Source organism: Ochotona curzoniae, unplaced genomic scaffold (assembly GCF_017591425.1).
Source record: "Ochotona curzoniae isolate NIBS_2020 unplaced genomic scaffold, NIBS_Ocur_1.0 contig_4612, whole genome shotgun sequence".
Classification (NCBI taxonomy): Eukaryota; Metazoa; Chordata; class Mammalia; order Lagomorpha; family Ochotonidae; genus Ochotona; species Ochotona curzoniae.
Window position 1 is genome coordinate 5,761,618 of NW_024466343.1, and position 17,613 is coordinate 5,779,230.

Sequence of the window (17,613 nt, forward strand, 5' to 3'; positions counted from 1 at the left end):
TTGTTATCAAAGATACTTAGACAATATGTTCCTAATATTTCTGCACAGCAGAAGTACACTGATTATAGAGCTCAGAATGTCAAGTGCTCAAGTGAGTTTATTTTTGGCACAAAAGTTTCTAGTCACATTTAAAGAAATGTGATAACAGATAAACTCATAGATACTCATTATGATTGATTCACAAAGTTGTCACAATTATCATTGTGGAACTGATATTCTGTAAAAGCAAATGTTTCTTGTGAACTCTTTCTGTAGCAATAAGTAACAGACTGAATTAATTTTCTTTACTAGTAAAATTAAAAACTGAGTAAGAAACCAGATTCTTATTCACATTAGCCAGTAACATTAAGTAAGCTGATTATTTTATATCAAAAGTTCAAAAATGAAATGACATATATAGAACGAGCTTTAGTGAAAATAAACAATTTATTATGAAGCTGATCAGGACATGACATCTGTGAGTACCCTCTTGAGGGGTAGTTTCCCTTTGTAACTCCTAGAAGTTTCCCTTCCAATCTGTAAAACACCAAGAAATGTGATTTTACTGTCTTTTCATAGGTCTACTATAGAAAAGATTACATTTTAAACTTCTATTTAAACACAAACCTAACAAGCATCTTTTCAGTTTTTTTTTTTCTTGCGTATAGTACACATTAGTGAATGTCCACTAGGAGCAAGGAAAATTGCTTATGCTGCACAGTATATTCTAATAGCGAGGCTATCAAACATGCTAAAATGACAGGCAGTTTCCAATCAGTGAGCCAAGCAGGAAAACAAATGTAAGAAGACTTGTTTTTAATCATTAAGCATTGCAGGTTTTAAATTTTTTTAAACAATGTTTGTAAACTTGCCCACAAAAGCTGGGTAGGTAATATTGCACAGCCAGTAAGGCACTTTGTCAGAGGATGAAGTAGTAAAGGCTGGATGATGGGCAATTTGCTTAATAGGAAACATTTCTATACTTAGCAAAGTCTGGAGCAGGCAATCCTTTTACTGGTTGACTGTCAAACAGGAGAGGGCAAGGTTTTAAAAACTTTTCTTTTACTTTGTTTTCCAATCTTCCCTGCAGAAGTCTTTCAATTGTAATTTAAAAAATATACTAGGAGCTATCCTTTTAAGTAATGCATCATTTTCACTTTAGTATTTAAAAGAATATTAACATATTCAGTAGGTTTTTTCAAAACATCCAAGCCACTCTATTTAAAAATGAATTACAAAACAAAAGATCTCAATATAAAAATGTTCCATGTTATTCACAATTCCCTTGGGACTTCTGATGGCTTCACATGTTACATATAAGCTTTGGTATAAAACATGCAAATGCAAGCCAACAAGGTTGTGAATACAGCAGTGTTGCTAAACACAGAAACTAGTGGTGCAGACACAGCAGGTAGAGAAAGGTAACAGACCGCTCCAGGGTGATCGGTTTGCTCTTCTACTGGCGCTTAGTTCCTATATCGTCCTTCAACAAAATCTTCAGCAAAGATCCAGTCATGAAATAAGGTCTTGTAACAGTGCCACTGTTTCTGTCTAAATCTTCCACTAGGAGGAAGAATGGCACAGAGTAAATAGCAAAGCAATGCTGTAAGAGAAGTAATATCGCCCTCTGCTGCATATTTGTCTTACAGCAATTTAAAATACCACTTTTTACAAAACAGCACACTTTTTACAAAACAGGCATTCACATTATTGTAAATGTAGGTATGATAAAATGATCAGCCCTTGTTATTATGATAGTAAAAAATGATTTTATCTAGGTCAGATTTTGCTAGCATTGCATACTCCTAAGTTTGCATGCTTGAGGAATTAAATTTTACCTTCTAGGACTCAATTTATTTTGTAACTTAACACATTTGTTCAAAACTCTGTTGGTTTTGCTGACAACATTGTAAATAGTACAGCCTTGAAAACTAAGATTTCTAAAATTTTGCCATACAGAATTTCAACCATTCAACTACAAGATGCAATAGTACTCTTTCCTTTCACAGTAGTTATGCGTTTAATTGCTTTGTAGAAAAGCAGCTTTTAAATTTCTTCTGAAAAACAGCACACATTTTTACCCTATGCATTACAGTTACAAATAGCAGTAATAAACAGAGAATATTTTCTTCTAGTTTAAGCCTAGAGTTTGGTTAAACAAACATTTTTCTCACATGTCGATGTACATTTTTATTCAAGTTGGTTTCCAACTTTTATGTGTATCAGAACCAACTGGAAACTTTATAAGGTTTCATAGGGTGGCCCATATTACTACAGTCTCTTGAGTAGGGCATAGGCGTCTGTACTTTTAACAAGTTCTGTTAGCGATCATTATTCTAACTGATCTTTGTTGTGGTTTCTAACTGTTTAATAACAAATAGTAATATTATTTAACTAGAAAATCTAGTGATCTAGATTTAATAATCTAGAAAACAGGTTATCTCTCTTCATTGCTTCAACAGATTGAGAGTGAAAAAGGCATTTTGTCAAAATGCACAACCACATTATAATTTGGACTACAATAATCTCAAGAAAGTAAGCCAAGAACAAGTTGGAATGCACCACTATTCTGAAAATTTCCCTATTAATTAACTTTTTGCTAGTTAACTGCCTAAGAGTCCATCTAATCTAAGTTCTTATACTTCAAGATAATTAAACCAGTACTTGTAGTAATTTGTCACACAGTAATACATTTCTGACATTGTTCTTAGATGTGTAGATTGTATTCAGACCAACACATTGTATCAGCATGTTCCTTTCTATCCATATACAAATAATGCTTGTAAACAAGTCTAGTGTCAAAAACATTAACAGAGTCAGTGCTTCTTTTGGAGTGCATCTTGAAACTGTTAGCAATGTCAAATGCGTTTGCATATGTAAGGTTGACAGGCAAGGTACAATGTGTCTGATTCATGCTTTGCTCCGCCAGGTAAGACTTAGGCATGGCTCTCAGCAACTGGCTTGTTGCTCTGTCCAGCAGGTGCGGGTGTGGTGAGAACTCTTCTCCGGAACCTTGCAGGGAGATTTCCTAATGCTCAGTAAATTCCTTATCAAAGAACCAGATTAGGTACCTGGTGGAGGGCTAACACTCTTCCTTAGGGTACACACTTAAAGTGCCTTACTTATCTTTTCTCATTCCTCACTGAAAGTTGAGCTAAAATGAAACCTTTTATAGAACAAAGCTATACAATTTCTTTAATCTGGAAATACAGGTATGCTCAAGAAAAGGCAAATCATTCTCTGAAACAAATCCATACCGGTCTTCTATTTGGTGGGAACAGGAAATTTGAGTAAGAGACAAAAATCATAAATTATGTGGCATTTTCAGTTTTCTCCAATAAGCTTTCATAGTAGCCAGAAATTCTTATTATTGAAAATGACATTCCAGAACTTAGGTTCAACTTTTAAATATAATTTCGCTACTAAAGGATCGGCTATAAAAGTTTTACAGTAATTTTAATCCAATAATGCTCTCTGCAGAACCTGTGTAACATTAATAACTGTTTGCTATAAACTTGAAGTTACTGAAATATACTCCCTAGGGAACCATTCATACACATTTAATCACAGTTTAGAGAGTTGTCCACCAGCTTGAACAGTATAAATGTAACCATAGCACCATATTTACAAATCTAGTACCATATGGTGGTTAACTATAGGTCATTATTTTTATGGCTAATTGATTACACATTTCAAAAAATTGCCTGAATATCCTTTACAAATATACAGTTATAAAAAGGAAGGCTATCAAAGTGCTGCAAAGGAAACAGCACACTGAGTTATAAAAGGGATTGAAACATTCTCGGCTATAGATTTTTAAAAAGGTCTGACATTAACACTTTGCTCTGCAGCCGGGACCTGCATATAAAGGTATTCTACTTCACAGAGGCCATTGTCATCAAAAACCTGATAACTTAGATGGTATCAGGTGCTGACCTATGTGAAATAGTACAGAAATGTTACATTACTCAAAATCAACATCTTCAAGTTACAGTTGACCTCATTTACAAAGCCTCAACTTAAAAGTTAGTGACACTGTTTGGAGCTTTTCTGCTCTTTCTGCTTCTGGGGAACGAGTTGCTTTTTGAACAAAATTCCATGCAGGTTAGGGGTTATGAAGTAGGGTTTTTCTGCAGATCCATCATTTCTTTCCAGATCTTCACCTGTATGTGCAGCAGCCAAAGCAGGGCAAAAGCAGCGAGTCACAGCAGGACAATTATACATGTTTGCGTAAATTGGCGAATCAAGCGGGGAAAAAAATCAGAGAAATCTGTTAGAAAGTCACATGTGACACAAACCCACGCTGCTAAGGTGCAGATAATTGATAAAGCAAGATGCCTCAACCCTGCTCGGAAGTACTAAGATTCCACCAATCCGTTTCAACCCCAAAGAGGATTAATATTGAGAATTTAGCTATTAATAAGATCTTTCATGTCTATTATTTCATTTTTTCAATTTGGAGACTTAATTTGTTGCTGAATTAAATGCTTGTACATTTTTGATGGATTCTGTGCAATCATATATATCATAAACCAGTCATATTAAGCATTTAGACTTACCACTTCTTTATTTTTGTGTTTGCGGTCAACCAGTTCCTTTCTTCAAGATCTTAATACAGAATGTGGTCTGTTATTGTACACTAGGTTTGTCCCACTGAGCTATAGAACACCAAAACCTCATACCTCTACCTGACTGCTCTTTGGTATCCATTATCTTGCTCTCTCTTGCCCTGCTCTTTCTCCTTTGCCAGCCTCTGTAATCATTATTTTAAATTCAAATAAACTGTATCTATTTAACTTCCCTGTAAGAGGAAGAACACACCGCCTATGTCCTGTATTTAGCTTATTTCAGTTAGCACAATGATCTTTAGTTCCATTCATTTTTTCCTTTTTCATTTCACAAAATTATAAATGGTTGCATCCTCAAATATCAAGTTGTTAAAGTGTACTAGCCCTATAACAGATGCAATCATTGAGCTTGCAAGTGTACAGTAATTAAAAGACTTACGTATTTATTTGAAAGACAGAGCATGAAAGATTGAGAGAGAGAGGGAGAGAGAGAGAGAGAGAGAGAGAGAGAGAAAGAGGATGAATCTCCTATCCACTGGTTCCTCCCCATTATGACTGCAGCAATCATGTCTGGGCCAGGCTGAAGCCAGGAGCCACAGGCACCATCCAGGTCTCCCAAGTGGGTGGCAGGGCCCAAGTACTTGAGCCATCATCTGTTCCTCCTAGGATGCACTAACAGGAAGCTGGATCATAGTGGAGTAGCTGCCAGATCTGTAGGTGGCACTCCCCTGTGGGATGCTGTTGTAAGCAGTGGCTCAACCTGCTGTGTCACAGCATCGATCTCTAGATTCACTTGAATGCTTGCCCACATCTTTACATAACAGATGAAGCATCTAATGACCAGCAAAGTAAAGTGAAAGCTCCGAGGATTAGATGAGCATACAGCCCCTTGACACCTGGTCCAATGATCCTGTTTACAACAAGGCATCCTGTCCCAAATTCTTATAATGTTCCCTTTAGATTACATTCAAGCTACTATCAGAGGTACATGTTTGCACTAAGGATTAAGATGCTTCCAATCAGCAAATGGCGGTCAACTCTGGTTTCAGCTTCCAGGTTACTACCAATGCTAGTGCAGACCCAGGGAAGGAGCTGGTGATAGATAGCTCAAATAGTTGGGTCTCTGTCATTTGTGTGGGAGTCTTGGATTTAATTACTGCTGTCCTGATTTAGGCTCAGATCTGGCTCCTGTGAGCATTTGGAGAGTGGGCCCAGAGATTACATGGGAGTTCCCTACCTCTTTTTGTTTGTTTGTTTTTGCCATTTTCCTGTTTCTATAATGAATAAAAAACGACTTTGGAAAGCTAATACTAGTGCTTTCTGACTTTTATAATTTGTGAATTTACTTTCCTACTTTGTTTAGGCTGATGTCATGTTCACTGAGCACTCAGTCTGCTTGGTGGTTGGTGGGAGGAACACTAGAACTGATTCTAAGATGTAAGGAGACGTTTGCATGGAATCTATTCCCTGCAAGTACATGCAGAACTAAGCTGTTCTGGGAATGGATGTATTATTGATTTAGCACATTTTTATATTAGACCTCATGGTGAACTTCCTTGCATACAAAATGAAAAGGGAAGAAAGGAACATGACATTGAAAACTTCTGTTCTTTTGTCCTTAATCTTATTTATGCATCATATCATATGATCATGTTTATATCATCATTACCCTTGAGGTACCGGTGGGAAGCCTGGTCTGAATCACATTAATAATCATTTACAATTACTTTTTTCTCTGCCCAAAACCAAGATTCTTAATCCTGTGTAATGTTAAAAAGATGCTGTGTTTCTGTAAGTGGAGGGTTTAAAATAGACAGCACTTTAAAAAACACTGTTTTGTATCCAGGAAAAATACAAATATATATTAAAAAGTAAAAATGTAGTTCCTCACAATCAGTTTGGCTTGGGGTATCACTTAAGAGGAATGCTCTTTTAAAAGAGTATAATGTTACCCACAGTAATAGCTGAGGAGGGATAAAAAATACAACATGGTTATCCTTGTTGTTTATTATCAGAGTCATGAGTTTGATGAAAGAAATTAATGTCCACATAAGGAATAAAGCTGCTATTATACCTGCCTTAAAAAAATGGTTTTGGATTAATGAAGATTTGTAGAAAACATTCCTTATTGCCTAAATTCAAAATATAAAATCCACACAGTTAGTTTAGGATTCCAAAGACTAGAAACTGGCAGGTTCTGGACATTGCCTGAGATATATTATGAGATATTTTCTCTAATGATTGGAATGGGGACGATCCCAGAGGCCTCTCAAGTGTTGCCCCGTAAGAAGACATCTAGGCATTGCAAAGCCTTGATGTCCTGTGACTTAGGCACTGCTGTCTTCCAGGGCTCCTTTCACTCCATACCTGAACTGGAGTGGATACATGTGGTTAACAAACCAGAGGTACTAGGGATCGATGCAAACATTCCAATTCCACCTAAAGCCAGATGAAGAAGTCTAATACACAGCGTTCTTTTTTCTTTGCTCTGTTATTAAAAGTGAATTTTGACATGTCCAGAAAAATAAAAAAGGACAGACAACTTTCTTGGTGGTTTTTCCTAGAATGCATCTTTCTATAGTTGCAATCACCTTTTCTGTCTCCAGGATGAAGTTGACATTGTGGGTTACTGTACACAAAAACAAAAACAAATCTTATGCCATCTTATGAAAGTATTACTTAGAAATGCCTTGTCAGGGGCTGTTTTTCCTCTGTTTCTCTTAAGAGTAATGTATCAGAGAAATCATCTCTTGGGACATATAGCTGTATGGCTAGCAGATTTTGTTATTTTACCTACTGATGTGACAATGAAAGTGAGAGCCCACTGAAGTTCCTGCTGGGCACCACATTCTATAGAAATTCTTGGATCCTAGATTCATATCAAGCATCCATTTTGTGTACGTGAGATGCACACCACACAAAGAGACAAAGCATAGGATCAAGTGATAGAAGCTCTGAAGAAAATATTTTATTCCCAGTTCTCTAATTTAATCTACCTGCCTCTGAGACATATTCCTCTAAAAACTTGATCCATTGTCTGGTTGCCTGGTATAAACTTGCCTGCGTATCTTTTGAAGACACTGATTTATTAGAATCTATAAAGGTTTTCTTTAAAGACTTTCCAAATCCAGTTCCTAAAGTCTACTTATGTCATCAATTATATTAATAAAGCACAACATAAGCATTTAATTATTCTAAACTTAAAAACGTGAAGAAGTGAGAAAAATAATTTCATGCCAGCTACGCTTCATATAATCTGAGGTTCATTTCAGTAGCTGATTCTTTGTTTTTTGCAAATCCCATTCTCTTGGCTCTTAAAGGCTACTATTTCATAATTTTATATTTTCTTCATAGATATGAGGTATAATTGACAATAAGCATTATATATTCATTCATATATTGTCTACAATGTTTTCAAATATGTATACCTTGTGAAATTATGACCACATCATCTCACAATTATTTATGCTTTTTTTGGTGAAAATACATAGGACCTTGTCTCATGGTAAAATTTAAGCATACAATACAGTATTAACTATAGCTAATGCTACCTGCGTTGGCCTTTCAAAACTTGTACATCTTGTAACTGTAGCTTTGTACCCTTTAGGTAGTATCTCCTTATTTTCCTTATCCTTTGGTCTCTCCCTCTTGGACTAGGACACCACCCTTTCCACTATTTCTAGAAATTCAATGTTTTATATCCCACGTATAAATGAAGTCATACAGTATTGGGTTTTTTTTTTGTCTTACAAATATTATTTCTCAGTTGTTCAGGTTTAAAAGTCATCTACTAAACATGGTTTCCTTGCACACACTGTTGTGCAGTTGCAGCCAGGTAGCAGTCACTCCACTAGCCAGCTAAAGCCAGTCCTCATCTTCTTGCTTCTCCATGGATTGCAGAAAATACACATACTGAGTACTTACAGAAGCAGATGAAAATTGTCTCAACACACATTGCATAGACGCTGAAGAAGCCATGTGCAATTAGGTAAGATCCAAAAGTGACAGTCTGTAAATAAGTAAAGAAGAGAACCGATATGTCACTGACTTACCTGGAAGAACAGTAATAGAAGGTATATACAAAAGCCATGATGACAGAGCTCTTGAAGCACTTTGTTAGAAATGGTTTCAATAAAGAGGCCAAAGTATTCAATAATAAAGCTTTTGTGTGTTCTTCAGATTAAAACCAAATGTACTAAATTATCTTCCCATTATTAAGCTTGCTCCCCTGCCCCAGTATCTACCAAAAACATTCCATTTATAGGACACTGTGCATTCAGGCAATACAACATAAGGGGTTAAGAACACACACTACCTGGTTATGATTCATTGCACAGGCACTCCTCACCATTGCTTAACCTCTCTGTACTTTCCACAGAAAATGGTGGTGGTGATGGACAGAGAATGTGAGTGATAACAGTATATACAGCATGTGGATTGAATTAATATACTGCAATCTATACCACACAGCTCCACCCAGATCGTTCGCTCTGCTTCCTCACCCATCCCGAGATATTAATGTGGGCTGCTGATAACTCAGTGCTTCTCTGACTTAGAATTGCCCTCCCTGCAGGGAACTGCCTCTCCCAAGGTTACACCATGGCTCTGCGTGTGGCCAACAGCTGCCTGACACTGCATAAAAAGGACTTTCGTTATGCCAGACCTTCCTGCAATTACGTCTGAGGTCATAAACTTGGGTCAGCTTATCCTGCTGCCCCGCACTTTCTACCTCACTTCCTTAGGAATTGTTTATCTCAGGAGAGACCTTTCTAATAGCCTTCTGCATATGATCATCTGTCTCAGAGGTTGTTTCCAAGGAATCAGGTCTCTGAACCAGAATGGAAGGTGACACAAAATAGGACTGATGTTATTAACTAGTATTCTTTCTTCTGTTCCTTTCTGGTTTTTATTTTGCTGTTATTAGTAAGTCACAGAGTCAATCAGACCTGGGTGCTAAGGTTTAAGCTGTGGTCCCCCAGAAACCTCTAATCTCCAAAGCAATGGAAATTGAAGGTGAGGCTTTGCTGGAGGTAGTTAGGCATGGGGCTGCTATCCCCATGTGGGATTGGTGCCTTTCTAAGAACACAAACAGGAGTATGTATTATGTCTCTGAACACCATGGTGAGGACTGAATTGTCTGGCACCTTGATCTTGGATTTCTCAATCTCCAGAAAGGTGAGGAATATATTTCTGTTGTCTAAATCACCCAATCCATGCTATTTCTGTGATAGCAGCTCCAAAGTAAGGTGCCAGCTCTTACCAGCAGAGGTACCCAGTAGTAATTTAAAGATGTTGGCCCTTCTACAATAATTGGCAATCTTTCCGTGAAGAGCAGGAAGGCCAGGACCCCTGCAGTGAAAAGGCAGAGCACGTCACATTATGCATTTGCAAAGGAAGATTGCTTTTTGTAATAAGCTAGTTTTTCCAAGCACCTTTTAAACTTTTTATTTATATTACTTACCTATAATCCCAGTAACCAGAATTTTCCCCAGAAGTAATATTAAAAATGTAGCTTCATCTGTCACTGCAACTCTGAGTATCAGAAAAAAAAAAGGGAAAGTGTAATTTTGTTTTTAAATACATTGTCACCCAGCAACTGTTAAATGCAAGATATGAAGAGGTAAATAAAGATGAAATTCTGATTCATTTTTAATAAAGTTAACAGAAGATGGCATTGTAGGACTTCTGGGTGTCCTGCAGTGGTGGTGCCAACCTCTCTCTAGTTTGAGGTAAAAAGACCCCCTGAGCCCTGAAGATGGTATATTTTGCTATCTGATTTTTCCTGTTTAGGTTCCAATACTTTTCGGAAATGAGCACGGGAAACAATGACAATAGATGGGATTGATAATGTGGTACTGTAGGTTAAACCACTGCTACTGAAGCTGGCATTCCATATGAGCAATAGTACAGCCACATGGGAGGTAACCATCAGATGTAGGGTTTGTCTCTCCTTATTTGTAATTTTGACTTATGAAATAAATAAATAATAAATCTTTAAAAAAGCAAGAATATGACATTGTTATAACTTTGGGGAATTTCTTCAATGGAAGAGAAATAAAAATGAGTGAATACTAATGGGTGTAAAGGCAGGTGGATGATAGAATCAACAAAACTAAGATATGAAAGTAAATTAATGTTATTAGAATGCTTAAAAATCTAGATATGACAGTCTCCATTACACGACTACTATACATTCCCTTAGATGAAGAGCCACAAAACAAACTCAGCATCCAAGAGAAAAAATAAACTAACAACACCAAGAAGCTAAACAACATGCTATTAAATGTATAACATGTAGCTGAAGAAGCGAAAATCAAGAATCTTCTTGAAGAAAATGATGCCACTGCATGATTTACAAGTCATTGAATGATTTAATCAGAAGAAAGTGTTTTGAAGAGATGAAACCAACAGAAAACAACAAAACCCATGTGATATAGTTCCCGCTGATCTTTGTTGGAGTGTGTTTATCAAATCTATCAAATTAAAGATAACATTCATAGCTAATAAGGCTCAACCACTTCAAATAACATACAAAGGATGTAATGATCAAGTTCATTAAGCTGTCTATTGCTGTGTTCAACCCCATTACTTACTTCACAATGTTTCTCATCAACAGGTTGAAAGCATCTCTTGATGACGTGCAGAAGTTTTCACCATGTACTGCAATCTGAAGAAGACAGTTGATATTATTCTGGAATCAGTATCATATCCTAACAAGACCAAAGGACAATCAAGTGATAGGAAAATAACCAGATTAATCCCTGTCACCCATATAGCTATCACTAGCACTGCTTCCAACATCTGGGCTTATGAAAGGCCTGGGAACTGGGTCCTCAAATCTGCACAACTCAGGGTTGCTGGCAGTGTGGTTGTGTCAGATTCTCTTTGCTCTTGGATTCCAGAGCATTATACAACCTTAAACAAAGACCTAATAATGGCTTCTGGCTTTGAAATGTTTTTGACGAGTTTGTTGCTGACTGGGCTAAATATTGTAGTCTCCACACTGGAAAATAATTTTTAAAAAAAGTCTTTATTTTTATTGAAAAGGCAGATTTACAGGGAGGAGAGACAGTGAGGGAGATCTTCCATCCCATGGTTCACTCCCCCAAAATGGCTGCAATGGCTGGAACTAAGCCAACCCAAAGCCAAGAGCCAGGAGCTTCTTCCAGGTCTCCCACATGGATGCAGGGTCCCAAAGCTTTGGGCCGTCCTTGATTGTTTTCCCAGGCCACAAGCAGGGAGCTGGACGGGAAGTGGAGCAGCCAGGATAGGAACTGGCACCCATATGGAATCCCAGCATATGAAAGGGGAGGACTTTAGCCCTTAGGTTACCCTGCCAGGTCTCCCCAAAAATTATTCTTAATGAACATGGGAGTGTAGGTCTCTTTCAAGTGCCTATTTCATTTCTTTAGATATTTACCCAGAAGTTGGGTAGCTGTTTATGGTAGATCAATGTCTACCTTTGGAGAAATCTTTTAAAAAGAAATAATTTAAAATTTTTAATAATTTAAAAGTTATTTAATTTAAAAATTAAATAAATTAAATGATTTAAAAATTTAAAAGTTATTATTAGGGGAATACAGTGTCTGTTTTCACTTGATTTATTGATTAAAATTGAAACTAAAATACACTTACTGGAAATAAACTAGTGACTAGTTGAATTACTTTTCCAAACCCTATGTCATTGTAGCAGGAGCAGGTGTTATAAGGTTATAGCTCTAACTTTAAAAGAATTGTACGTTTGCGTGTCTTGTTTTAAAAACAAAATCTTAGAAGACTCTAGATTCCCATAGGAAAAAGTAGTAAATTGAGTCAAGCATTACTAGTGTCCATAGATCTCAACCCAGTGATTATAAGAAAAACTGAACCCTTCCTTATAATTATCTAAAATCAAGAATTAGGAAGAATTTCTTTCAGACTCAGATACAGACTTTTTAAAACCACACTCTCTTAGTCTAGCACACTTTTAAATATCTATATCTATATCTATATCTATATCTATATCTATATCTATATATGTGTGTGTATACTTCAACTAGGGAAGTATTTTCAATTATGTTTTTGGCTCACGGATATTTATATCAATATATGATACCTTCAACTGCATGACATAAATGTGCTTTAGAGAGGGCAATGTTAGACCTAGGGTTAGGTCGGCAAAGTTCAGGCTTATAAATAAGAACTAGTATACTTACCATAATATACGCATTTTTATTGAAAAATTTCACCACATTTTCCAAACACCAGAAACAGCATTTTAGGCAGCAGTGAAAGAATTTTGCAATGTTGCTCTGAGAATCTATGAGAAGAAGATATATAAATCTATGAGTGATTTGTAACAAAACCCTATTAATCAAAATATCCACAAAATATTAAAAATTTTATTACTAAATGTCCATGTAAATTCACTAGCTTGAGTACATACACAATATTTTACAATTTTCTGAACTTTTTAAAAAAAGATTTATTTATTTATTTTTATTACAAAATCAGATATACAGAGAGGAGGAGAGACAGAGAGGAAGATCTTCCGTCCAATGATTCACTCCCCAAGAGAGCGCAATGGCCAGTGCTGCGCCAATCTGAAGCTGGGAACCCGGATACTCCTCCAGGTCTCCCATGCGGGTGCAGGGTCCCAAGGCTTTGGGCTGTCCTCGACTGCCTTCCCAGGCCACAAGCATGAAGCAGGATGGGAAGTAGAGCTGCCGGGACTAGAACCGGTGCCCATATGGGATCCCGGGCGCATTCAAGGCGAGGACTTTAGCCACTAAGCCACGCTGCCGGGCCCAATTTTCTGAACTTTCTAAATCCCGGATGGAAATTCTGTGCCCACTCAATAACAGCTCCTCTCTTCCCCGGCCCCCATCCTTGTAAGCTCCATTAAAGTTCCTGTTTGTATGAATTTGCTTTTTCTAGGTTTGTCACATATGCAGAATCATACAATAGTTATTCTTCTATATTTTGCATATTTCAATAGTATCATATATTTGGGTCCCATTCTTTTAAAAAAACACTTTTTTTTTCAATTTACTTGGGAAAAATAAGAAGGAGGGCTGGAAGGAGGGAAATAGGGAGGCAGGGGACAGAGAGAGAGAAAGAAAGAAAGAAAGAAAGAAAGAAAGAAAGAAAGAAAGAAAGAAAGAAAGAAAGAAAGAAAGAAAGAAAGAAAGAAGAAAGAAAGAAAGAAAGAAAGAAGGAAGGAAGGAAGAAGGAAGGAAGGAAGGAAGGAAGGAAGGAAGGAAGGAAAGGAAAGGAAGAAGGAAGGAAGGAAGAAAGAAGAAAGAAGGAAGAAAGAAGGAAGAAAGAAAGAAGAAGAAAGAAAGAAGGAAAGAAAGAAAGAAAGAAAGAAAGAAAGAAAGAAAGAAAGAAAGAAAGAAAGAAAGAAAGAAAGAAAGAAAGAAAGAAAGAAAGAAAGAAAGAAATCTTTCACCCGTTGATTTATTCTTCAAATGTACACAGCAGCCGGGCCCGGCCGAAGCAAGCAGTGTAGAATTCAGTCTTGGTTTCCTGTGCGGGTGACTGAGACCCGGGTGCTTGTGCCATCAGCTCTTGTCACCTGGAGTGCTCATTGCAATGCTTGAATAAGACACTCCAATACGAGATACAGATATCTCAAATGGAATTCAAATCAGTCTCCCAAATGCTCACACTTTATTCCTGTTTAACACTGAATAATAATTCATTGCATATATTACACACTGAGTTTTGGGTTGTCTCCACCTTTGGCCACTGTGATTATTTCAGCTTTGAACATGGACCTATAAATACCATTTTGAGTCCCTGCTTTTGATTCAGTTGAGTGTATATCTACAAATGGAACTTCTAGATATATGAAAATTCTACTTTTAACCGTTAAGGAGGAAAAGTTAAGGAACCAATGCTACAGAATACTATACTTGATACAACACACTCACTCACTGGAAATGAATCAATTCCAGGAATACACAAATTTCCAATTTCTTTACATCCTTACCAACATGTATTATTTTATGGATTTTCTTTGAAATATTCATTATAATGTTTATGAAGTGGTTTTGCCTTTCATTTTCCTAATGACTTGTGAAATGATTCTTCTTTTATGTGCTTATTGTTTCATTTGTATATCATTTTTGGCAAAGTGGCTATTCAAGTTCCTCACTCATTTTAATATACTCTGGATATTAATTATTTTCCTGGCACATAATCTGTACATATTTTCTTTCATTTGTGGGTTGTCGTTTCATTCTCTCAATAGTGTTGTTGGATGCACGAATATTTTCAATATTGATTAAATCCAATTTATTTTTCCTTTTGTTGCCTGGACCTCTCATAGGATATCTAAGAAATAACTATCCATGCAATGCTGTAAAAATTTCCTGCTACATTTACTTCAAACAGTGTAATAGTTTTAGCTCTATTGTTTAGGTCTTTGATTTATTTGAGTTAATTTTTATGTATGGTGAGAAGCGTCCAACTTCATTTTTTTTGCATTACATATACAATTTCTATCACTATTATTGCAAAAAAGTTATCTATCTCCATCAAATGATCATACATAGAAAGGTTTGTCCTGGAATCTTTGTTTTATTCCAGGTTTACATATCTACCCTATGCCAGTGGCATACTGTTTTGATTGCAGTTGCTTTGTATTGTGCATTGAAATCAGGATGTTTGTTTATTCTAACTTTATTCTTCCTTGTCAAGATTTCCTTGGCTATCTTTAAGGTGCATTTTAAGCATATTTTATGGATTTACAAACTATAAACATCATAAATGAAGACTTCTGCCTTGAAACCCACATTGCATTTTAAGCCTCGTCTGACTTAAGTTTTAGACTTGGAACTGCTATGAGACAACTTTATCATCCTTCTCAACAGCAACTTCTCAAGCCAATACTTTTAACCTCTTTTTAAAAATTCACTTCTAGTGAGTCTCATATCTTAATAATTGGATCATGCACTTTGTTGCTCTTTTCTTCATTACTGCTTTTCTCCCTGCCAACTTCTAATCCTTCTGTAAGTCTTGTTGGGATTTCCTCGTAAACACATTCCAGACTTCACCACTTTAATCCTTACTAGTCTAGTTCAAGTTACAATCATCACTTTTACTGCCACAATCTATTATCTATTATCTAATCAGGAAATCTGTGATAAATTCTGCAATCTTACCTTTAAGATGCCTGTCCATGTACTTCAGGACAATCCTGTAGAATTGAATTAATGCAATAAGTAAAGATCCAAACGCCAGAGATCCTGTGTGATATCTGTTCAAAGACAAAAAAGGTTAAAGTATCTTTATTATCAAGCAAAAGGGTGCTAGTTGAAAATCTTTCACAGGCAAAAGTGATCTACACAAGGATGAATAGGACCAAGATTTTTGTGCCTATTCAGACTGATAAAAGTTTCCAATGGAGAGTTTTTAACTACGTTGCTCTTTATCAACAGAAACTTTATCAACAATCTGTCTCCATGAAAGGAGATGTTTGATGTATTAATGCAGATACACAGCTAAATCAATATTTAATTTTTCATATAGCATTGTTCCCTACTTCTTCCAGTAAACATGGCATTAGAAAGATACTGGTCTGGGTTGAGATTATGAAACTATAGTTATAAAAAAATAGATATGACTATGGATTTCTATGAATTTTAATTATACTATCGGTCTTACTTGTTCCTTTCCACCAAAGTTAACTAAGACTGAAATCTTTTTTAAAATTTGCTTATTGTTATTTTATGATACAGTTCCTTAGGCTCTGGGATTTCCCCTCCCACTCCCCAAGTCCCCTTCACCTCCTACTTATTTGCCTTCTAATATTACAATGGGTAGTCTTTCATGAACAGTCATAAACCCATCATTCCACTATTGAAGTGTTTCTCAACATTTGCAGGCATGGACAATATCAGAGAGTCCAGCATCCTACTGTCAGGTTATATTCAATAGTTCCCCAGGAGTCCATCTTTGGTTTGGATACATAATGCACCATGGATAGGACTGAATTCTAAGCACACTAAATGAAACAGATGTGTTTTGCATGGGTTCAGTATGGAGCTTACCGTAGAGCTCGTCCAAATGAAGTAAAAAGTGGATGTGGTGGGATGTCATCACATTTATTCCCGGTCCAGTAATAAGTTGCGAATGCACCAGAAAGGGCACACTGACCCAGTGCAATGACAAAATTTGCAAGCCAGAGGAAGACAAATAGATTATATACATGGAATGCAGAGATGTATTGATGGTACAGACTTTTTCCACCATAGGAAGCAAAGTTACAGAGAGCCCCAGGGCAAACCTTTGGAATATCGGTTGTGTTGAAAACCTGCACTCAGAGGAAACAAAACAAAACAAAAACCCATGAGAATATAATGTTAAATGTTACTTCAAGATAATATCTTCTCTCACCTCTTTCACGTATACTTTTTGTAGCATCTAAATGTCCGGCCTCTTTCTTCTCCCCAGGTTTCTGCTATTTCTCTGTTTTCTGCTACATCCTTTTATATAAATCATTTCTGAAGTCTGGAATGTACAATGTTTTTCCTCATATGCTCATCACTCTGCACCTAACACAATTTCCTATTTATTAGTTCTATTGTTGCCAATACGTGCTTCTTGAGTACATGACATAACAAGAAAGCTCAGCAAATAATTGTAAGGCTTGATCTGCACATTCCCCTTTGATTCTCAAAGCTCTCCTGCTAACATTTGAGCCACTCCTCCCTTCTGTATATTGTGAGCCCCGTTAGTAATGTAAAATTTTGTATTGAAGTAAAGAAGTGAGACAGATTCTTGCACTTACCTCTGGGTCACAGGTTTTATTTTCATGTACACACTGCCCCTGTGGGATTACGACTTTGTATATAGGTATTCCTGATGTAGCCAAGAAACTGCATGAACTTGATCAAGGATAAACTATTTTCTGCTAGAACTGAAAATAACTGGGTAAGGAAATAATGCAGATTACTGCAAAATTCCTGATGAGATAAATTTTAAAAACAGAATATTTTGATAATTTCTTCAATTGTCAGATCTAGATTATGATGTATGCCAGTTCCATTAAGGATGCCTTTAAAATAATAAAATATAGAGG

The 17,613-nt window shown here is 36.4% G+C and overlaps 1 protein-coding gene across 1 annotated transcript in view; it reads right to left on the bottom strand.

Annotated features, from left to right (window-relative positions):
* Positions 1-407: 407 nt before the first annotated feature.
* Positions 408-17,613, bottom strand: part of SLC44A5 (solute carrier family 44 member 5) — a 73,849-nt gene continuing 56,643 nt past the window's right edge. Inside the window, exons 13-22 of the mRNA XM_040987249.1 lie at positions 17,323-17,410; positions 16,583-16,845; positions 15,695-15,789; positions 12,743-12,846; positions 11,141-11,214; positions 10,009-10,079; positions 9,808-9,896; positions 8,472-8,556; positions 1,410-1,542; positions 408-516 (exon numbers count right to left, since the gene is read on the bottom strand). Coding sequence (XP_040843183.1) covers positions 1,436-1,542; positions 8,472-8,556; positions 9,808-9,896; positions 10,009-10,079; positions 11,141-11,214; positions 12,743-12,846; positions 15,695-15,789; positions 16,583-16,845; positions 17,323-17,410 — 976 coding nt within the window. The 3' untranslated portion in view covers positions 408-516; positions 1,410-1,435. The remainder of the gene's footprint in view (positions 517-1,409; positions 1,543-8,471; positions 8,557-9,807; positions 9,897-10,008; positions 10,080-11,140; positions 11,215-12,742; positions 12,847-15,694; positions 15,790-16,582; positions 16,846-17,322; positions 17,411-17,613) is intronic.